The sequence below is a fragment of the Pan troglodytes genome, chromosome 10 (genome assembly GCF_028858775.2).
Source record: "Pan troglodytes isolate AG18354 chromosome 10, NHGRI_mPanTro3-v2.0_pri, whole genome shotgun sequence".
NCBI lineage: Eukaryota > Metazoa > Chordata > Mammalia > Primates > Hominidae > Pan > Pan troglodytes.
This window is the reverse complement of record NC_072408.2, coordinates 42,781,934-42,804,516: the sequence shown is the minus strand read 5'-3', so window position 1 is coordinate 42,804,516 and position 22,583 is coordinate 42,781,934. Positions and strand designations below refer to the sequence as shown.

General features: G+C 50.8%; 1 protein-coding gene across 1 annotated transcript; it reads right to left on the bottom strand.

Moving 5' to 3' along the window:
* Nucleotides 1–17: 17 nt before the first annotated feature.
* On the bottom strand, nucleotides 18–15,316 carry SPRYD3 (SPRY domain containing 3). The gene is made up of 11 exons (XM_016923351.4): nucleotides 14,757–15,316; nucleotides 12,558–12,704; nucleotides 11,177–11,252; nucleotides 10,536–10,660; nucleotides 10,090–10,225; nucleotides 8,723–8,908; nucleotides 3,571–3,720; nucleotides 3,068–3,125; nucleotides 1,994–2,113; nucleotides 1,734–1,906; nucleotides 18–1,386 (listed from the first exon to the last, which is right to left on the bottom strand). Exons 1-11 carry the CDS (start codon nucleotides 14,777–14,779, stop codon nucleotides 1,252–1,254), a joined length of 1,329 nt encoding a protein of 442 aa, XP_016778840.1. The 5' UTR covers nucleotides 14,780–15,316; the 3' UTR covers nucleotides 18–1,251.
* Nucleotides 15,317–22,583: the final 7,267 nt, after the last annotated feature.

The window sequence follows — 22,583 nt, the reverse complement described above, 5'->3', positions numbered from 1 at the left end:
GCTCCTGGTTCCGGCCATACTGATAAATACGGAAACTCCATCTTTATTGGCTGTATAAACATCTCTGGTCTGTACATACATTTCATACATCGTAGGGTGGGAAGCGAGGGCCAAAGGGAGGCCCAGCAGCACAACAGCTCACCCGCTTTCCCTACAGCCCTACCCGCTCTGTGCAAACCAAGGCCAACAGCTCCTGCTGCCTCTTCCTCCCTGGAAAAGTCACTGTTACGGGGAGGGGGTCAGGGGTTGAAGGATTAGAAGGAGATAGAGGGCTTGGTGGGGAGGACACATGTAAGTGCTAGAATCAAACACTGAAGCGAAACAGGCAACTGGCACAAGCAGCAAGCTGAGGCATGGGACGGGGCAGGAAAAGGGGAGGGAGGGGCCACGCTGCCCCTCTGGGCTTGCTCAGCTAAGGCTCTGGGGTCTTGCCCTCACACTGGCAGGGAGACAGGCCCCAGAGCCTCAGCCCCAATACCCGGGAGCTAGGGACATGGGTGGCACAGGTAAAGAAAGGATGGAAGGGGAGAAAGGAGTGAAGGCCCTAGTGCCCTGTCACCTCACAGCCCCTCTCTCTTAAACATGCAACAGGCACCCACCCATGTGGGTCCAGGTATGGGGAGCCAGAGACCTAGATCCTCTGTGGTGCCTGAGCAGGTTGGGGTGGGGAGCCAGCTCTCAAGGGAAAGATGGAGAGCCTAGAGGAGTCTTCCTGGGGCAGCAGCCAGTGAAAGGACAGAGATGAACAAAGAGAGGTCCCCTGGCCCTGCCAGGGGTATGACAGCAGCAGCTGGTTCACACAACCAGCAAAGAAAACAAGAGGAATTCAAGGAGAAATACCATGGTGAGTAGGGGAGGGGGCTGTCTACTCTACCCTCTACAAAGCATCATGCCCGAATAGCAGCTGAGATAGGGTGCTCACGCCTCTCCACCCACACAGGGCCAGTGAGGGAAAGGGGGACCCAGAAGCCCACTGACCAAAGCGAGTGGGACCACCCACATACCAACACCATTCTTTGGGTCCATTCCTGTCCAACCAGGGACTCAGGCCCAGGGACTGACAACAGTGGCAGCACCAGGTCAGAAACGTGGACACAGAGAAGCATGACAGGGGCCTGAGCCAGTGGGGGCAGAGTGACTACACACCTCCAGGGGCCTGCTGGGTAAACGAAGCCTCTGGGAAGTCAGGAACTGGGTGCCTGGCCCAGCAGAGGGTGAGCAGGGAGAAGGAGCAGGTCTGGAGGGGAGGCCCTAGCCACTCAAGGGGTGCAGATCTACTTTGACTTTCTCCCCACAGCTCAGCATTCCAATGGTGGGGAAGAAGCCTCCAGAAGGAACAACAGCATCCTTCTTCCCAATGATCTTGCCATTCCGAGTGAAGAAAACCTGGGGAGGAGGTGGGGAGAAGAATGGAGCAAGCAGGCTGTGGCCTCTTCCCTGAGGATGCTGGAGCTCCACAGGCCTGAACCCCAATCACCCCAGCTTCCAGCGGGGCTGGAGAGGGGCAGTTAAGGTGATATGGGAAGTGACCACCAGAGGGCGTGCTGAGGCCGGAAAACAGCCTCCCAAGACCGTCTCCCGATCTCAGCAATCCCTGGAGCTCGCAACAGCCCTTGGGCAACGCCAGAGCGTCCCGTCTTTCCCACCCTGGTTGTGAGTTCTGTTCCCCACTAATACCCACCCTTTGCCCAGACCCAAAAACCCTGGTCCCACCCCGAACTCTCCGTACTCACCACCACCTTCCTGCCCTCATGCTCCGGCTCTATCTCTTCCCCATCCTCTTCCTCTTCCTCTTCCTCCTCTTCCTCTTCCCCTTCCTGGTGCAGGTACATGACATTCCGCACGTTCCGGACGGCCCGGGCAGTCGGAGACAGGATCACTGTGTCACAACTGTCATCACTGTCCCCTAGGAGACCAGGAAACCTGAGCTCCTGTGGTGCCTTTCCACCCTCTTGCCCCAAGCAGCCTGGCTGGCCACCCCTACCCCACTCACCCTCACTGTCCAAAATGTAGTCCCGGGGGAACATGATTCCACAGCCCATGATGTCCCCTTTGTAACAGCGTGGCCCAAAGGGGTCCCCCACGCCACTGCCATGGAAGATCTTCCCATCGTCTGTTGGAGGGAGGGGAGAGGACACACACTTGAGGAAGGAGGGCTGACACCACACCCCCAGAGCGGCTCATGAAGCTGAACACTTCCCACCCCTCAGAGGAAGGGAAGGGTCAGGGCAGAAACAAAGATGGAGAGAGAGGCCGGGCGCGGTGGCTCACGCCTGGAATCCCAGGACTTTGGGAGGCCGAGGCGGGTGGATCACCTGAAGTCAGGAGTTTGAGACCAGCATGGCCAGCATAGCGAAACATCTCTACTAAAAATACAAAAATTAGCTGGGCGTGGTGGTGCCCGTCTGTAGTCCCAGCTACTCAGGAGGCTGAGGTGGGAGGATCACTTGAGCTTGGGAGGCAGAGGTTGCAGCGAGCCAAGATCATGCCACTGCACTCCAGTCTAGGTGACAGAGTGAGACTCCATCTCAAAAAAAAAAAAAAAAAATTGGAGCGAGATATATGGGAAGGGGACACCAAATAAAATAAAGAGACATAGTATCCATCTGCTCAAGGTAAGGGTAAGGGGGAACCCTTAGGAAAGGAGTCAGAGGAGGGGGCCCTAGGGAAGGAATGAACACCCAGGGAGGGCAGGTGGGGGGAGGTGGGTCGGGGAACTCTAGGCTCAGTTTTCTTCTAAAGAAAGCCAAGGAAACCAAGCAGCAAAAGAAAAAAGAAAATGAGGAAAATGAGAGTCTGCAGGAAGGGCACAGGGGGGACCAGCTCAGAGGCCTGGAATGTCCCATCTGGGCCCAGATCTCCCTCTCCTGTCCTGCTCCCCTGGTTTCCAGAGCTGGGAGGAAAACACAGATGAGGAGGAAGCACTAGTGATTTGGGAAGGGGAGGTCAGCCAGCAGCAGGGCAAACAGCAAGGCCCTTTGTGAGGGGCCAGGACAGGGGAAAGTGGATGTCGCTATGCCTCCACGTCTCCCACCATCCCACCTTTCCCAGGCAGCCCGCTATTCACCTGCATGATAAGCCACAGACCCTCTGCTCCAGCCAGGGTGCCTGTTCTTGGGATAGTCCTGCACCAAGAAGAGAAAAGAAAATCTATGGTCCCATGCATAAACAAGAAGACAGGAGAGAGTGGCATCTGAACCTCTGGGACAGACCACAGCCCAGAGAATGCCAACCCCGCACACTCATACCCTACAGGCACTGGGGCTTCAGGGAAACCAGGGAGGGTGAGGAAAGTGTTAGTTAAGCTTTTAAGGCCAGAGCCATGGCATGTCCCACCCCCACCCCCCAGGCCTTAGTGTGTGGTGCAGTCATGACCTGTCTCAGGTCCTTGGTCACATGGGGTGTGTACTCTTACACAGCAGACACATACAACTGTGTTCCATCTCAGCTTAGCACCATCCCTCCAAAGCCTGGGCTCCCCTGGTTTCTCCTAAGAGCTTCCTGGCGCTGCCCCAACAGCCCCAGACCTGAGCAGCTCCATGAGCAAAAAAGCTCAGCCTTTGTGCCCACCTTCCGTGCCAGCCCCAGGGCGATGTAGCATTTCTCTCCAGGGTCCACGATCTCCACCTCGAAGTAGTGGCTGCGGGTGCTGAGTGGGTGCCGGGCCTGGGCCAGCCCCACATCCACGATGCTTTTGCCCTTCCCTAAGTACTCCAGCAGCTGTGGAGGAAGAGCCAGATGGGGGTCAGGGGACAGGCTGACACCCACCCTGGAAACCTGGGCCCAAGGCAGTCTGGGTCCCACTTTCCCAGGTCTGACAAAAACTCCTGGCTGAAAGGGAAAGAATCCTAGAGATACAATGTGGCCCCAAAGTTCTAGGCCAGCATGGAAGAGCAGGATGGGGTGGGAGGCAAAGGGGAGAGCACCCCTTGCTGAATGCCCACGCTTTCTTCCCCCACACACTTTCTGGGAGGCCGGGGAAAGCAGCACAGCTAGGGGAGCGGCGCACAGGGGGCTCTAGATGCATCCTCGCCCGCTGAAAAACCCTGCAGCCTTTCCTGCTGGGAAAGGTCCACCCAGGGTCCCAAACACAGGGGAAAGGAGAAGCAAGACTAGCTGAGAGGAAACTTGATGACTTTCTCAGGGGGCCTAATGGGGACAGGGAGGATGCAGAAGTTAGGTGCCAACCCCAGATATTCAGGGGAAGCGGGTGAGTTCAGAAGCCAATTCTGCCTGGGATGGGCCTGACATAATTTCTCAAGGTCCTTGTTTTACTTGGCTGTGAACACAGCTGTTCTTAGCTGGGTCAGGGAGGTGCTGAGGGGAGCCCAGGGACCCAGAACGCCCAGCTCTACTCCCTCATTTCATGTGAGGGAGGGGAGAGGTCAAAATGAAGACAGAGGCAGGCTTAGCTGTTCCCAGCCCCTCATTGCTCATTCAAGTTGGAGTAGGGGCGTGGAGGTAGGATAGGGGAGATGACTGATGGGTTCTTGGGGCTCTTCAGTCCCACAATGGTCCTGCCTGGGCACGACGGGGCGGCAACCCCCAATCTGGGAGGATTTATTTGTCAGTTGTCATGGTAATAGTGGGGTGATGACTCAACCCCATCCCCTCTTTCCCCCACCTTCAGCCTCACCTGGGATTCCTTAATCTCCTTTTAATTAGCCCAACTGCCCCTCAAGACTTTCTTCTACCCTCCCACCCCTGCAGCCCTGAAGGAAACATGTTGCCTAGGGACCTCCTCCACGTCTCCCTGGCAAGCTTTGGGACGCTGGCCTCTCACCTCTTACAGATTCCTGCCTGAACAGGAAAGGAATTATGCCCACCTGCACCAGCACAGAAGCCTGTGCGTGTCTCCAGCAGAGGCTGCTCCCGCATCCCCACTCCCAGCCTCAGATGGCCGGCTGCTTAGCTCAGGTGCTTAGAGCGGGGTGCTACTAACCCCTTCTGAGAGTAGGACTAGAGGGGCTTGGTGCCTTTCTCAGCCCTGGAGCTTAGCCCCGCCACCTCAAGTCCATCCTTCCCTCCTCTCCAAAGATAACTGGGGATGGATGAGGGGGAAAGCAGCATGCACGGGAGACCACCTAAGCCCATCCCCAAGGCCACACTGTTTGACTTCTGTTCATGGTGTATTCTCTGCTCAGCCTGGGTTCCTCCTCTGCCTCTCTCCCCGGCAAGCCAGGAGGGGTGTGGCTTGATCCACATTAACTAGTTTAGACTCCACCCAGGCAGAGCAGCCCCGAGCCCACCCTCTCCACCCAGCATTGCAGAACTGGGTGGGGGACCCCACAGCTGCCTTTGACCCATTCTATCCAACTGGCCTCGGTGTAGGAAACACAGTGTTCTCCATTTCCAGAGCCAAAAGACAGCCGATCCAGACCCTGATCCTTGGGAAATACCCGGCCAGCCCCTCCCTTTGCCTCAGCTCAGAAGAGGGTAGCTGCTGCATTTCTGTCTCTGGATAGGGTGGAGGTGCTTTCTCACGCTAAAAGCCAGGACGGACTACCCCAACATGGGTCTCTAAAACCCACTCTCTACCTGCCAACCACAGAGCACTTCGGACAGAATGCTGATGTCCTGGACGACTAGGTACTTGTACAGTGTATAGGTGAGGCTTGTACAGCGTGCCCTCTTCAGAGGGGACCGCCCAGCCCTCACAGTGAAAGCCATCATAAACCTCCTGATCCACTCTCATGCTCCTGGACAAAGTTCCCCCGATCCCTCCTGAGCCTTCCCAGAGAACTCAGAGGGGTGGAAGTGGGGGCAATATTTGGCCTTCCTGACAGATTCTTTCTTGAGTACATTCCTCTGCCTCCTTGGTCTATAGCTGTTAGGAACCTAGAGGAGGAGTGAAGGTTAACCCTTAGAGTCTGAACTGTTAGGATCTTGATGCTGGTCCCTCAATCTGTACCTCAGAATCCAACAGACCTGGGTTCAAATCCTAACTCCTATTACTTAACAGCCGCTAACCTCAGGCAAATGACATTCACGTCCTTAAGCCTTGGTTTCTTCAACAGTAAACTGGGATAAGATTACCTGGATTTCCAAAGCAAGTGGGAAGACTTAATGAAGTGACCAATACACATTGCTGCCTCTCCCTAAATCAGTGTAAATGGGGTTACGTTGGAATTGCCGATCACAAACAAGGAAATGATCTTTCATCTTAGCCCTTACTTCCAACTACAATGGTCCCTTAGGCCAACCAGGACGATGGCCACTCCCCAGACAACTCTACCCTATGTGTCTCCTCTCAAACAATGTCCAATCAACAGAAATGTTTCTCTGCATTTTTGGTGGGGGAAGACGGAGCCCTTTCTTTGGGTCTCCCCCCAATACACACACACCACCAAAGCCCCAAGAAGCCAAAGACGTGACTCAGTGCCACAGAGTGGCGGCTGCAGACCAGAGTGTGGACAGTCTCGTGCACTCCACACCCTCCCTCTACCAGTAGCACCTTCCCAGCCTCTTCTCCCCTGCCGGTATCCGCCCTCCTCCCCTTGCCAGCAGAGACCCTAATCCCTCTTGACAGGAACAAGGAAGGGCTCAGTGCCCTGAGGGCCCAGAAGCAACTGAAACAGGAACCAAGTACACACTCTCTACCGGCCAGCTCAGGCTCCAGCACGGCCTCCCTCTGGGCTGGGTCTGGGGAGGACCCCTGGGAGGGTGGGGCCTCATTCACCACCCTGTGTGTACCAAAGCTGTTGCCCCTGTCACTAAGGAGTTGTCAGAGGAGCTGTGAACAGGGCACAAACACAGAATGAGTCTAATCCCCCAGCTGTTACCTACCGCCCCCAGCTCCCCTCCACCACATTACCTCACTTTGCGAGGCATGGAGGCAGGGATGAGGCGAGAGGCAATACTCCCACCCCTGAGCAAGTGCCCCAGCAATTCCTCAACCCCTCAGAGCTCTGGGGAGGTAGACTCTTTAGGAGGGGGAAACAGGCCACAGGAGGCAGGGGAAGAATTCCACTCAAGAAAGAGCCAGGTCTGTCTATATCCAAAGACTCAAATCTAACAACTGTTGAGGCCCAGTGCAGTGGCTCATGCCTCTAATCCCAGCAATTTGGGAGGCCAAGGTGGGAGCATCCCTTGAGCCTGGGAGTTGGAGGCTGAAGTGAACCAGCACTCCAGTCTGGGTGACAGAGTGAGAGCCTGTCTTAAAAAAAAAAAAAAAGGAAAGTTGGCATGACTGGAAAAAGGCACATGTCCCTCAGGAAGCTCACGTCCAAGTTGGCCCCAGAGGAACGGGTGCCCCAGGAGTAGTGCTCCCACCCTGCCACCTGGCCCAAGCTGGGGTGAGGGTCTGAGAGAAGGGCCCAATTCAACAGCTTATGTCTAAAAAAGAAAAAAACTCTTAAATAAGTGGCTGAAGATGTTGGGGGGAGGGTGGGGAGGAAGGAAGGCTATTTATAAATGTCTACAGGATTCTGCATCAATTAGAAAAGATTGCCTGGGAGGAGCTGAGAGCAGAGTGGGGACAGGTCCAGGCAGAGAAAGGATGCCAAGAAAAAACTCTTGAGGAGAGGTCAGAGATGAGAGCTGGAACATCGCCCTGGCGTAGCCCCAAGTTTAACTCTGTAGATGTTGTCAGAATGATGGTAGATTGAGGGGAAAAAGGAAAGATATGAGAGTCACGGAGTGGGCATCTGAGGCCTCTTAGCTCTCGGTCGCTGCAGCCTGGGACCCTGATGCCAGAAGGGGGTGCAGAGTGTCAGAAGCAGCAGGAGGGCACACTTCCTGTCATTTTCCCTGAGTTCCACTCCACCAGAGGGAGGCCTGGCTCCTAATCCGCTCCCACCCCCCACTGCTTCTGTTTTGTTATCAAAGACTGAGTTGAAAACAGCCTGGGTTGGGGTGGAAAGGCCAGAGGGTGGAGAAAAAGGCCAGGCCAGGAGCAAGGGGGTAGGAGAGGGACAATTCGAAGTGGGAGGGCTGAGCAGCCCACTAGAGGTCAGGGCCAGATCCTGGACTTGGCGTCCATTCACTCCCAATGCAGCACAGTGTATTGAGGCAGACAGGAAGAATTTCCCTTTCTCAAGGTTCATGAATTTTCCAACAAAACTTAAAATCCGGGGAGGAAGAATTCCCCTTTCTCAAGCTCCACACGCTTCCCAACGAAGCTTAAAATCCATACTAAAGCAGGTATGAGGAAAAGATAAATGAAGCAAGTTTGGAGGTGTAAGGATGCTCACTGAATCTTTATCTGCCTCCATTCTAATCCTCTATCAAATGCAGGGATAAGACAACAGAAACTGACATTGACACTTCCTCAAAAAAGATGGCTAAGAACCTTCCACCACATGTGTGGACTTCTGACCACACCTGCCCCACAACACTTTGAATGAAAAGCCTGGGCCAGGCATTTTGCCTCCAGATCAACCCCCAGCCCCTCAAAGGCAGTTGTGCAGGGCTGTAGAAGACACCAGAAGCTGAAGGAACCAAAAAAGGCAAAGCAGAACTACTTGTTCCCAGGGTCAAACTGCAAACCTGAGTTCCCTGAAGAGGAGGAAGTGAAGAAAAGAGAACATGTGCTAAAGAAAACACAGATCTGGACTCAAGGACTCATGTCAAGAGCCTAGGCTATCTTGCCAAACCCCACACGGACACTGTCCCGACTCCCCATTCCCAGCAATTCAGACATGACCATGTGCCCACAGGTGTTCTGCCCAGCCTCCTCCGACCCAGCCCCTCCCGCCCTCCCGCCCTCCCACCTGCTACTTACAGTCCCACAGACTCTGACATCATGTAGCCGGCCCCATTCATCCTCGTAACTGTCCACCATCATGACGCTGTCGTCCTCGCGGCCCAGCTCAGCGTTGAGGTGCAGCCGCACCTCCTCACCCAGGGAGTGCATGCCCACTGCTGGGAACAGTCCATCTGGGGACATGGGCATGATGGTAGAGCCCACCTGCAGCGGGGGGAAAGACGGAGCTGCCACCTGGCCTGCTTTTCCATAGCTCACCTAATTCTCACAAGGGTACTTTTAAGATGATGCAACCAGCCGGGCGCGGTGGCTCACGCCTGTAATCCCAGCACTTTGGGAGGCCGAGGTGGGCGGATCACAAGGTCAGGAGATCGAAACCATCCTGGCTAACACAGTGAAACCCCGTCTCTACTAAAAATACAAAAAATTAGCCGGGCGTGGTGGCGGGCGCCTGTAGTCCCAGCTACTCGGGAGGCTGAGGCAGGAGAATGGCGTGAACCCGGGAGACGGAGCTTGCAGTGAGCCGAAGATGGTGCCACTGCACTCCAGCCTGGGGGACAGAGCGAGACTCCATCTCAAAAAAAAAAATAAGATGATGCAACCAATAATTATCACACACACTGACAGATTAAAAAAAAAAAAAAAAGCAACCCAGAGGTGCAGAAAAGTTTCCAAATGTGCTAAGTACTCCTGGCTAAGCAAGGTATGTACAGAGCTAGAAGACAAACACAAGTCTCCTGACTTGCTGCCAAATACTTTCAGTACGTGTGCTGGACAGGAGAGTGCCGAGGCGCAGATGCTAAGGCAGCAGGACCCCTTGGCCAAGGCCTGAGAAACCAATTTCCCAATGTGGGAGATGGAGTTGGAGAGAAGGGAGAGAGCTGTGTGTCTCTCTCTACTATTGGCTCCTGTCCCATCTCCTCACCACGCCTAGTCTCTCTACGAAGAGGATAGTGAAAGAGATGTGAAAAAAGGAAAACAGGACACAGAAAGGACATATCCCCAAAAGTGCTCAAGTCAAAACCCAAAGAGAGGACCTCCAGCTTACATGGCCAGGCCATAATCTTCCCCTCTCTTTTATCTGCTCAAAACCTTCCCCCAAATCACCCAATTCTGTTCCCCACAATTCCTGCTCATCCTCTGCTCCACTAACTTGCCTCTCTCTGCCTGTCATCTGGGCAATGTCCCAGCTTCCTCTGGCCATGGGAAGTATCTTCTCCTACACGCAGGAGACTTCAGGAGAATCTGAGGCTGGACTGGAGGAGATGGGAACTCAGTGCAAGGGTCCCTGGGCAAGCCCCAGCCAGCAGACTCTTCCTAATCACTCCCCACAAATCCTTGGGCAGATTTCAGCCACGTAAATCCCACCACGATTTCCCACTCACCCGCTTCCCATTTTTGGTGAAGAAGATCTGGGCGGTCTGCACATCAAAGGACACAGGCTCAATGCCACAGCCAATCCGGTCCCCGGAGTTGCACTTTGACCCAAACTGGCGGCCCTTGGCTCGGCCATTGTACAGCCTACAGACAGAGTAGTACAGACACAGGACCCGAGCCTGGCCTCCCAACTTCTCCCCAGCACTGACAGCAGAGGCCTCATCCTCATCTTGCTGCTCCTGGTCATTCTGTGATGGTACCCACTTACGTCCTGGCATGAGCATCACCCTCCTCTAGTCTGTAAGCCTTCAAGGGTGCTGCCAGGCCACTTCCCTGTCCTGACCAGAAAAGTCTATGAAACACCCAATGGGAAAAGCCAGCCCAAGGTAGTTCTTCAGATCTAAGATTCCCAAATTCATAGGAAAAGGGCCGGGTTGCACAGGAGCCAACTCACTTGCCATCATCAGCATGGTAGGCTACAGAGTCAGGCAACCAGCCAGGCTGGTGATCCAAGCTGTAGTACTGAGGGACCAGCCCCACAGCAATGGTGCCCCGGACTCCACTGTCCACAATAGACACCTGGAGAGAAGAAAGCAGGGCACAGTCAGCAGGGCTGGGAAATGGGATGAATTGCTGGGGGTGGGGGAAGGGGACTTAGAGATTAAAGGGCGCTGAGGCTCAAAAAGAAAAAGGACATGGGAATCAGGAAAAAAGATAAGATACTCAGAGGGGGGAATTGGTGAGAGTGGGTGCCTATTTCACTTAGAAAATTACTCCAAAGCTTTGGAGAAAGATAGGACTCACGTCCCTGTATGGTGGGTTTGGGTTAGGGGACATGAGTCAAGTCTGGGATATGGGTCAAAGTCTACCTAGCTAAGGGGTAGGAGAGCAGAAGGGACAGGGTGACAGGTTTCCAGGGCACCTATCTCTCAGATGAGGGGCCATGCTATCCTGCACCTATTTCCCAGCCAACAGGATAGCCCTGATGGAAAATTAAAAGGCCCAGGTCATACATCTAGTAAAGGAGCTTCTTGGGGCTTAATGATCTCACCCCCAAGCTCACCCCCTGCTCTGCCCACCCACTGCCTTGATCACCTCAAAATAATTGCTGTCCTTGGTCAGGGGTCGAGAAGCCACGTAGCAGCCAACTTCACCAGAGTTTCCATGATAACTGAAGGAGGAATGAGGGGGGAATTCCATTAGCAGCCTAGCCCAAGAGTAGGGGGAGGGCCTCAGCTTCTCCCACCCTTACCCTGCAAGGGCCAGCACACAGGAGAATCCATCAGGCTGCACTTCAGTACATCGGCAGACATCAGAACCAGATACTTAAGGTCACCTCACCCTACTCCTCTCACAGCCTCCAGCTGGAATCCAACCCGTACCAGACCAGTGCAAGCCTGGTTTCTTCATTTCCAGGAGGAAAAGAATGTAGAGCCTCCCTTACTTGCCTAAGAGAGGTCTCACAACCCTGTGTAACCTCAATCTCTCATGCTGCAGCTTCAGCCCTTTTCCTCTGGCTCTGTCCTCAGTGGAGCTGGAGAATAATGGCTGGTCTCTATCCTCTTTACCAAAGCCCTTCATCGATTGGAAGACAGTGATTCAGTTCCCACTCCTCAGCTTTCTTGCCTCTAGTTAAACAGTACTACTTTCTTCCCCCTTCAGTGGAACTCTGTGAGAGCATGGGCTCAGAAGGAGTCGGGGAAGGGGTTCAAGCCAGAAGAGAGGGAGGAAACACACACAAGCTAAGGGGCTGGAAATACAGGAGTTGGTGGACAGGGTACACTATAGAATGGCCCTTCCCCAAACAGGAAATCAACTGTCTCTGAAACAGCCACTCTTCACTAGATCTAATCCCTGAGACAGTGGCAGGAGACTCAGTTACCCCACTGGAGTCTTCTCAACAAAGCACCTAGGAAGCTTCTGAGACCCCAGCAGCCTCCTGTGTCTGATGTGATCCCTTCCCCTACCCAGCTGGATCCCCTCCTTGCTGGATGAGGACAGAGCCACCCAGTGACAGAGGCAGAGGTGAGTGCAGGGTGAGGCAGCACACACTGCTCCACTCAGAAAGGCCTCTGGGCGGGTGGATCACTTGAAGTCAGGAGTTCGAGACCTGCCTGGCCAACATGGTGAAACCCTGTCTCTACCAAAAATATAAAAAATCAGCCGTATGTGGTGGTGCACGCCTGTAATCCCAGCTACTTGGGAAGCTGAGGCAGGAGAATCGCTTGAACCCAGGAGGCGGAGGTTGCAGTGAGCTGAGATCACACCACTGCACTGTAGCCTGGGTGACAGAGCGAGACTCTGTCTTAAAAAAAAAAAGAAAAAGAAAGGCCTCTGGAGTCAAGAGCATCCCCCTTCCCTGTGCAGTGCACAGTCCCCTTCTCTGAAAAAATAAAAATTAAAAAAAAAAAAAAACCCTTTCCTCTCTAAGATCTGGAACAGAGAAGAAAATGTGGAAGCATTCTCCTGAACTCACCTTAAAGTATCTCCATCTACAAGGATATGTTTGAACCTCTCCTGATATCGGAAAGCTCGGACCTCTCGAATCTCCCGGATCCGCCGGCGCCAATTCAGAAACCGGTAGTGCAGATTGAGGTCATCCATCTTGTTCATGAGAACAAACCTGCCAAGGGGAGAAGGGGATTGAGGAGAAAGCAGGGCCCTAGGTAAAGCACCTCAGCCTCTGTGACCCAGAAGGTAGAGAAGGCACTGGCCTTGAGGCCAGCTGCCCAGATTGACCTCAACAACCCTCATCTTCTTTCTTCCATTCAACAAACATTTACCAAGCTCCTACTATGTGTGCTCTTCTCCGTGCTAGGGATGGAGCTGTGAACAAGATGGACAGGATTCCCATTCTCACAGGCTGGGAGGTGGACACGACAGGCAATAAACAGACATAATTTCAGGCAGTGGAGAAAAGAACAGGGTGATATGATAAAGAATCTGGAGGCAGTGGATAGAGTGGACAGAGGCGGTCTCTCTGAGGAGGTGACATTTGAGTTGAAAAGGAGCTAGGCATGACAAGCCAGGCATATTCCAGGCAGGAAGGGCAGCCACAGGTCCTTGGATGGAAGAGAGCTGGCATGGTAGAGAAACAGAAAAAGGCATGGACAGCTGGTATATAGGGAATGTGAGGGAGAATGTACAAGATGAGAATAAGGCAGGAGTCAGATCATGGCCCTACAGACAATGAAATGGTAAGGACTTTGGATTTTATTCCAAGATGGAAATTTCTGGAGGGTTGTAAGCAAGGAAATGCCATGATTGGCTGGGTATGATGGCTCATGCCTGCAATCCCAGCACCTTGGGAGGCTGAGGCAGGAGGATCGCTTGAGGCCAGGACTTCCAGACCAGCCTGGGCAACGTAGTGAGACCTCATCTCTACTAAAAATTAAAACAATGAGCCAGGTGTGGCAGCGTGCACCTGTAGTCCCAGCTACTAAGGAGACTGAAGATGGCTTGAGTCTGGCAGGTCAAGGCTGCAGTCAGTTCTGATTGTGCCACTACACTCCAGCCTGGCTGACAGAGCAAGACCCTGTCTCAAAAAAAAAAGAAAAAAAAAAGCCATGATCCTGGGCCTGGTGGCTCACGTCTGTGATCCCAGCACTTTGGGAGGCCGAAGTGGGAGGATCACAAGGTCAGAAGTTGAAGACCAGCCTGACCAACATGGTGAAACCCCGTCTCTACTAAAAATACAAACAAATTAGCCAGGCGTGGTGGTGCGCACCTGTAATCCCAGCTACTCAGGAGGCTGAGGCAAGACAATTGCTTGAACCTGGGAGGTGGAGTTTGCAGTGAGCCGAGATCGTCCCACTGCACTCCAGCCTGGGCGACAGAAACTCCATCTCAAAAAAAAAAAAAAAAAGCCACGATCTTAATCAGTTCCTAAAGATCATTCCAGCTGCTGGTTGGAGAACTGATCACAAGAGGATCAAGAACAGATGTGGGCAAACAATTCAGACGTTGTTGCAGCAGTTCACATGAGAAATGACATCCACTAAGTCGGTAGCAGCGCCGATGGATGGGGGTGGGATGATCCAGGTACTTAAACAACCATCAGTCCCTACATATAAATGAATGAATGATTTTTCCTGGGAGCCAAAAGTGAGAAAGAGGTGAAGTACTCTTCTCTTCCCATTCCCCAAACACTGGGACAGGGGTTTTCTTGAGGCCTGACATTGCCTTGCACACGGTAGGTGCTTAGTAAGCCTTGGCTGGGCTGAATTTGATCCCAATACGCAAATTACGACTCTTATGCAGTAGCTACAACCCACCACGTGGCCCAGAAGAGTAGGCACCTGTGGGACAGACAGCCCTAAGATTCCACTCCCGGGCACTCAGCCAGGACTCAACCCCAGGTAGATGCTGGTTGCGCAGACCCCACAGTCTTGGCACCGGCGAGTGGCGGCCCTACTGGGCCCTGTCTCCTCCCCGGGCACGGCCTGATCACTGAGATGAGACCCGGGAGCAGCCGGGCCCCAGCCCATCCGTGTGCCTACGCCCAGTCTCCCCAGGCCCTGCAATGGGCCGAGGGTGCACCGACAGAAGAAGCCCAGTGACCAGAGCGCAGGGCCCCGCCCCTGGCCCCGGAGCCCCCGCCCAGGACCCCCGCCTTCCGCTTCAGGCTCCGGGGAGATACGAGGCCTCCGGGACCCCGCCCCCGATCCCCGCCTACCGGGGCCGCCGCGTCCTCCTCATCCATAGGCCTCTCAGCTCCGCACACAAGCTCTTCGGCCGCCGCCACCACACACATCCGGGTCCCCGCCTTTCCTTCACTCCTAGAGGCCCGCCCCGTCCCCCATCTAAGCCAATCAGCAACGGTCTCTGACGACGGGCACCTGCAGGAGCCAATCGGAGGGCGCAGGCAGGGTGTGGGGCGCAGCCCGGTGCCCTGGGTACCCAGCTCAGGGCCCCGGTCTGGTCAACCCGGCTGTTGCTGGGGTGAGCGAAGGCGACGTGGCAGCGCGGACGCTGCTGGGTGCCTGGGCGCCGCTGAGGCGGACAGGGGGCGGCTCTTGAGCGGCGCCGGGGAGACGGGACGGGCGGAGAAGGTGGCCACGCTCGCACAAACGTTGCGAGTATTACTTGAGCCCTCGTTCCGCGCTGGACTAAAATAAAAGCTTTACCGGAATGTCCATTTAATCCACGGTGCAGCCTTATGAAATAAATCTTATTATCTCCTTTTTACGGATGGGCCGAAGGCTGGCCTCGATAGCCTGCGCGCTTAACTGTTATGCTGTGTACCTTCCCGAGCTCCGTTTCATGGCACCGCTCGCTCATTATTGGCAAGAACATTCCATTCCAGGAGGAGAGAACTGGGGATGCAGAAGGCACAGTGGCACGAAGCGGCATTCTATGGAGGAACACAGGGCTTTGGTAGGCTGAAGGAAAGTTAGACTGGGGTCAGAATGTGAAGGGACCAAGACACGAATATTTATTGAACACCTACTAGGGAGTGTCTACCTGCCATTCTGGGGGGGTTGGACTCCTAGATGAGGACTTCCTTGCTCCCTTCCCATCACCATATCTCTCTTTTCTGGACGGAAAATATTCCCCTCCTCTGTAGCACCTCATTTATAATACTTTTTTTTTTGAGACGGAGTCTCACTCTGTCGCCCAGACTGGAATGCAGTGGCGCGATCTCGGCTCACTGCAAGCTCTGCCTCCTGGGTTCACGCCATTCTCCTGCCTCAGCCTCCCAAGTAGCTGGGACTACAGGCGCCCGCCACCACGCCTGGCTAATTTTTTTTGTATTTTTGGTAGAGACGGGGTTTCACCGTGTTAGCCAGGATGGTCTTGATCTCCTGACCTCTTGATCCGCCCACCTCGGCCTCCCAAAGTGTTGGGATTACAGGCGTGAGCCACCGCCCCCCGCCATTTATAACACTTATTACCGTCTTGCTTTCGTTATTGGAGTTACTTGTGTGTGTAGACCCGTCTCTGCTAGACTGTGAGCTCCTTCAGACCCCAGACTATTCTATTCTTATCACACTAGGTACTCTAACGTGTTGAGTGCCAGGAAAGTCATCAGCTCGCATACCGTGAATAGTGCCCACTCTGCATAACGGCAATGGGTGATAGGAATAGATGAGATGGGAAACAGAGAAACCCGGATTAGAGCCCCAATTCTGTGTGACTAAAAGGTCAAGGTCTTGGTGTTCTCATCCCTAAACAAGAATTATTGAAGTATGTGTTCTCTTAGCTCCCTTCCAGCCCCTGGATGACTCAGTTCTGAATAGCTACCCTTCCAACTCATCTCCACCTCCTTTTGATTCCCTCATTGCTTCTCCTCCGCTCCTCTTCTTGTGTTATGAAAATACCTCAACACTGAGCTCAGCTCTTCCCAAACGCAGCCAGAGAGGGACAATCTTAGGAGGCTGCCAGAGTCATGTTCATCCCAGACCAGGGCTCATTCCAGAAACTAACTAGCTAGCTGGCTAGGGTCAGACATGGAGAGAAATGGCAGAAGAAGGCATTTCCAAACTGTTACTGACGGTTGGTGATTCCACTCGGGATTTCCTCACCTTCAAGTTCCAGGTGTGGGGCTGACCTTTTTGGCGAATTCTCCATCCATTGGCATGCTCAGGACCCAGTTGGTAATTTGTGCTTGGTGTCTACATGTATTTGAATAAACAACTTTATTGCCATGTAACCGACATACAATAAACCATATATATTTAAGGTGTACAATTTATTCCTTTCTTTTTTTAATTAGAGACGAAGTCTCACTGTGTTGCCCAGGCTAGTCTCAAACTCCTGAGCTCAAGCAACCCTCCCACCTCAGCCTCCCAAAGTGCGAGGATTACAGGTATGAGCCACTGCACCTAGCCAAGGTATACAATTTGATAAGCTACTTATACACCTATGAAAATGAAAATGTCACCACACCCAAGATAGTGACCATATCATCATCATCCCTAAAAATTTCCTCATGCTCCTTTATAATCCCTCTCTCTCACTCTTTCATCCCTAGGAACCACTAATCTGCTTTTTGAAACTTTTTTTTTTGAGACAGAGTCTCACTCTGTCGCCCAGGCTGGAGAGCAATGGGGCAATCTTGGCTCACTACAATCTCCACCTCCCGGGTTGAAGGGATTCTCCTGCCTCAGTTTCCCAAGTAGCTGGGATTATAGATGCCCGCCACCACGCCTGGCTAATTTTTGTATTTTTAGTAGAGACAGAGTTTCACTATGTTGGCCAGGCTGGTCTTGAACTCCTGCCTCAGCCTCCCAAAGTGCTGGGATTACAGGCATAAGCCACCGCGCCCAGCCCACTAATCTGCCTTTTTGTCACTAGCTTAGTTAGCATTTCCTAGAATTTTATGTAAGTGGAATCATACAGTAAATCCTCTTTGAGGAGGGATGTGTCTGGCTTCTTTTGTTCAGCGTAATTACCTTGAGAGATTCATCCATATTGTTGTTTGTGTTAATAATTTTTATTTATTTATTTATTTGGGGCAGGGTCTTGCTCTGTTGCCCAGGCTGGAGAGCAATGGCGTGATCAAGGCTTATTGCAACCTCAAACTCCTGGCCTCAAGTGATCCTCCCACCTTGGCCTCTCGATTGTTCCTTTTTATTGCTGAATAGTATGCTATTGTTCAAATATATTACAATTTATTTGTTCACTTGTTGATGGACATTTGGATTTTTTCAGTTTTTGGCTATTACAAATAAAGCTATGATGAATATTCATGTACAAGTCTTTGTATGGACATATTTCATCTTCTTTTTTTTTTTTATCGAGATGGAGTCTCACCCTGTCACCCAAGCTGGAGTGCAGTGGCATGATCTTGGCTCACTGCAACCTCCACCATCCAGGTTCAAGTGATTCTCGTGCCTCAGCCTCTCAAGTAGCTGGGACTACAGGCATGTGCCACCACGCCTGGCTAATTTTTTTTTTTTTTTTTTGTATTTTTAGTAGAGATGGGGTTTCACCATATTGGCCAGGCTGGTCCAGAAGTCCTGACCTCACGAGATCTGCCCACCTTGGCCTCCCAAAGTGTCATTTTCTCTTAAGTAAATATCTAGGAGTGAATGGCTCAGTCACATGGTAGATGTACGGTTCTTAATTGGTTAAAAAGCATCACACTGTTTTCAGAAGTAGTTGTATCATTTTACAGTCCTATCAGCAGTGTGTGAGTGTTCTAGTTGTTCCATATCCTTGCCATCACTTGGTACGGTTATTCTTTTTACTTTTAGCCTTCCTAATAGGTAGGTATCACAGTGTATGAGGGTTCCAATTTGTCTACATACTCAACAACACTTGTTATTATCTCTTTTTGATTATAGCCACTTAGTGTGAAGTGGTATCTCATTTCACTTTTGATTTGCATTTCCCTAATGACTAACGAGGTTGAGCATCTTTTCATATGCTTATTTGTCATCCATATATCTTCTCTGGTGAAGTGTCTGATTAAATCACTTGCTCATTTCAAAAAATTGTTTCTTATTGCATTTTGAAAGTCTTTATATATTCTAGATTCAAATTCTTTATCAGATATGTGCTTTACAAATATTTTCTTCTAGTCTGCAGCTTGTCTTCTCATGTTTTTAACGGAGTTGTTCAGGCTGGGCATGGTGGCTCACACCTGTAATTCCAGTGCTTTGGGAGGCCAAGGTGGGGAGAATTGCTCAAGCCCAGGAGTTCAAGACCAGCCCTGGCAATACAGTGAGACCTGGTCTCTACAGAAAATTTAAAAATTAGCCAGTGTGGTGGCACACACTTGTAATCCTAGCTTCTTGGGAGGCTAAGATGGCAGGATCACTTGAGCCCAGGAGGCAGAGGTTGCAGTGAGCCATGGTTGTGCTGCCACTGCACTGCAGCCTGGACAACAGAGTGAGACCCTACCTCAAAAAAAAAAAAAAAAGTTCTGCCGGGTACAGTGGCTCACAACTGTAATCCCAGTACTTTGGGAGGCCGAGGTGGGCAGATCACCTGAGGTCGAGGTCGGGAGTTCGACACCAACCTGACCAATATGGAGAAACCCCATCTCTACTAAAAATACCAAATTATCCAGGCATGGTGGCACATGCCTGTAATCCCAGCTACTCGGGAGGCTGAGGCAGGAGAATCGCTTGAACCAAGGGGGCTGAGGTTGCGGTGAGCCAAGATTGCACCATTGCACTCCAGCCTGGGCAACAAGAGTGAAATTCCCTCTAAAAAAAAAAAAAAAGGGGCTGGGCATGGTGGCTCACGCCTGTAATCCTAGCACTTTGGGAGGCCGAGGTGGGTGGATTGCTTGAGCTCAGGTTCAAGACCAGCCTGACCAACATGGTGAAACCCTGTCTCTACTAAAATATAAAAAATTAGCCAGGTGTGATGGCACACACGTGATCCCAGCTATTAGGGAGGCTGAGACAGGAGAATCGCTTGAACCTGGGAGGTGGAGGTTGCAGTGAGCTGAGATCGTGACATTGTACTTCAGCGTGGGTGGACAGAGCGAGACTCCATCTCAAAAAACAAACAACAAAAAAAAGTTCTATGTGTTAGGTTTGCATTTAAGTCTATAATTATGTAATTTAGGGTCTCATTCTATTGCCCAGACTGGAGTGTAGTGTTGCAATCTCAGCTCACTGCAACCTCCACCTCCTGGGCTCAAGCAGTCCTCTCATCTCAGCCTCCTGAGTAGCTAGGACTACAGGTGGACACCACCACAGCTGGCTAATTTTTATATTTTTTGCAGAGACAGGGTTTCACCGTGTTGTTCAGACCTGATCTTAAACTCCTGGGCTCAGTGATCCACCTGCCTTAGCCCCCACCAACTGTTGGGATTACAGGTGTGAGCCATAGTGCCTGGCTCCTCTATCTGTATGTATTTGTTACTATAGCTTTATAATAAGTCTTGAAATCAGGTAATATAAGTCCTCCAACTTTCTGTTTTGCATTTCCATGTGAGATAATCAGCTTGCCAATTTCTATTGAAAAAGCCCCTGGCGGCCTGGCACAGTGGCTCACACCTGTAATCCCAGCACTTTGGGAGGCTGAGACAGGCAGATCACCTGAGGTTGGGAGTTTGAGACCAGCCTGACCAACATGGAGAAACCCCACCTCTACTAAAAATACTAAATTAGCCGGGCATGGTGGTGCATTATGCCTGTAATCCCAGCTACTCGGGAGGCTGAGGCAGGAGAATCGCTTGAACCTGGGAAGTGGAGGTTGCAGTGGGCCGAGATCAAGCCATTGACCTCCAGCCTGGGCAACAAGAGCTAAACTTCATCTCAAAAAAAAAAAAAAAAAAAAGGCCCCTGGGGATTTTAATTGGTATTACATTGACTCTATTGATCAATTTTGGAAGAATAGACATTTTAACAATATATCTTTAACAATATATCTTCTGATCCATGAACATGGTATATCTCCCCATTTATTTACATCTTTTTAAATTTGTCTCAGCAATATTTCATGGTTTTTAGAGTGTAGATATTTGTCAGGTTTATCCTTAAGTATTTCATATTTTTTACAATTTGGTTAATGTTATTTTAAAATTTCAATTTCCAGTATATAAAAATTATTGCTACTATATAAAAGTACAATTGATTTCTATATATTGACTCTCCATATACTTGATTTTGATGTATGAAATTTAATTGCTATCTTCCTAAATGTACTCTGGCTGTTTAATATTAAATTATAGGCTCTCAGCTCAAAATTTTAGGAAAGGAAAAAAATATTTACTATATTTGATATTTTGTTCAGAGCCCAAGATACTTCTTCAACAGCTGTGCCACAGATAGGCTCTAGGAGTGCATAGCTGGCCTGCCCAAAAGGATAAGACCCAGCCCTCAAACAGCCCCAGGTTGTTTTTGGAAAGAACCCAGAATTAGGCTTGGGGTATTCTCATAGCTCAGGGAGAGGAAAGAGAGGAAATCTAGTCTTTTCATGACTTGCCAGAAATCTTTTATCTATTATTTTATTAACTTGTTTCTAACTTTTTTCTTTTTCAGCTTGTGCTGTTTGTTATAATAATATATTTCTTGTTTTTATTCCCTACCGCATCCCCAACATAAGGCAATCATTCTTTTTATTTGCCTTAAAGCAATCTTTCTCTTGCCCTAGAAATTGCACACAGATTGAGTATTTAGAGAATTTAGCAAACAAGTCTGTATTTAACTTATCCACACCCTTGATGTCTTTTTACATTATGAAATTTTTTGTGGGGTTGAGGGGAGGGAGAGCATCAGGAAAAATAGCTAATGGATGCTGGGCATAATACCTAGATGATGGGATGCTCCGTGCCACAAACCACCATGGCACACTTGTTTACCTATGTAACAAACCTGCACATCTTGCACGTGTACCTCTGAACTTGGAAGTTGAAGAAAAAAGAAAAAGGAAAGTTTTCGTGTTTCAGTGAAAAGAGTTTTGAACTTGGAATCTAGTGGATTCTGCCATCTAGCTGTGTGGCCTTTGGCAAGATATTTAACTTATTTGGATATGTCTTCTTATCTACAAAGTGGAGATGGTAATGGAACATCATGAGAATTGTACAAACATAAATAAGCAGCCGGGCACAGTGGCTCATGCCTGTAATCCCAGCACTTTGAGAGGCCGAGGTGAGCAGATCACAAGGTCAGGAGTTCGAGACCAGCCTGACCAACATGGTGAAACCCCGTCTCTACTAAAAATACAAAAATTAGCCGGGTGTGGTGGTGTGCACTTGTAATCCTAGCTACTCGGGAGGCTGAAGCAGGAAAATCGCTTGAACCCAGGAGGTAGAGGTTGCAGTGACCCGAGATCATGCCACTGCACTCCAGCCTAGGCGACAGAGTGAGACTCGGTCTCAAAAAATAATAAATAAATAAGTAAATAAGCATTTAGTGAATTTGAGTTGAATCTGAATATATCTGCCTCCTCTTCAGATTGAAGAGCCCTCTTCTGTTCGGTTAGCTCTGACAGGCTATTTTCCCATCCTGCTGAAACATTGTCTTTCTCTGGATCTTTTCCAGTCCAGTGAGGTCTTCCAAGGCACAGATTTCCAGCTACAAACAAAACAGCTTTGAAACAGGGTACCATCATTCATTCAACAAATACTGACTACCTTAGTATGAGCCAGAAACTGAGCTAGACACTTCATTCATTTATTACAGAAAAAAATCATTGAGTTTCTGATATGTATGTTACATGAATTATCTCTAACAATCCTATAAAGTAAATACTGCTACCCACATTTAACAGAGGGTAGATAGAGGATACGGCCCCTATCCTTAAGGAGTTCGTAAGCCAGCTAAAAGCTGCTGGAAATACAAGACAAACTACAAGAGACGTTAAGAAGGGACACATGATTGTTAGAGACATGAGTGCCCCCTCTGCCTGGAAGCCTTTCCCTCAATTCCTTCCCTCACAAATTCCTATTCCTCCAAGATTCAACCAAAGCATTGTCTCCTCTGTGAAGCCTTCTGTGCTGCTTCCAGGCAAGCTTAAGTCTCTCTCCTCTTGATCCCTCTTATCCTTATACAGTGTCATTGTTGCTTTACCTGTTTTCCTGATAGACTATGAGCTCCTT

Bases quoted from the DNA above. Each gene is read 5' to 3' on its own strand.
- SPRYD3 (XM_016923351.4), bottom strand. From the start codon at position 14,779: ATGAGGAGGACGCGGCGGCCCCG. The intron at 3,126-3,570 runs GTGGGCACAAAG...TTCTTGGTGCAG, and splicing joins CCCTGGGGCTGGCACGGAAG to GACTATCCCAAGAACAGGCA. The intron at 1,907-1,993 runs GTGAGTGGGGTA...CTGGTCTCCTAG, and splicing joins CTACATTTTGGACAGTGAGG to GGGACAGTGATGACAGTTGT.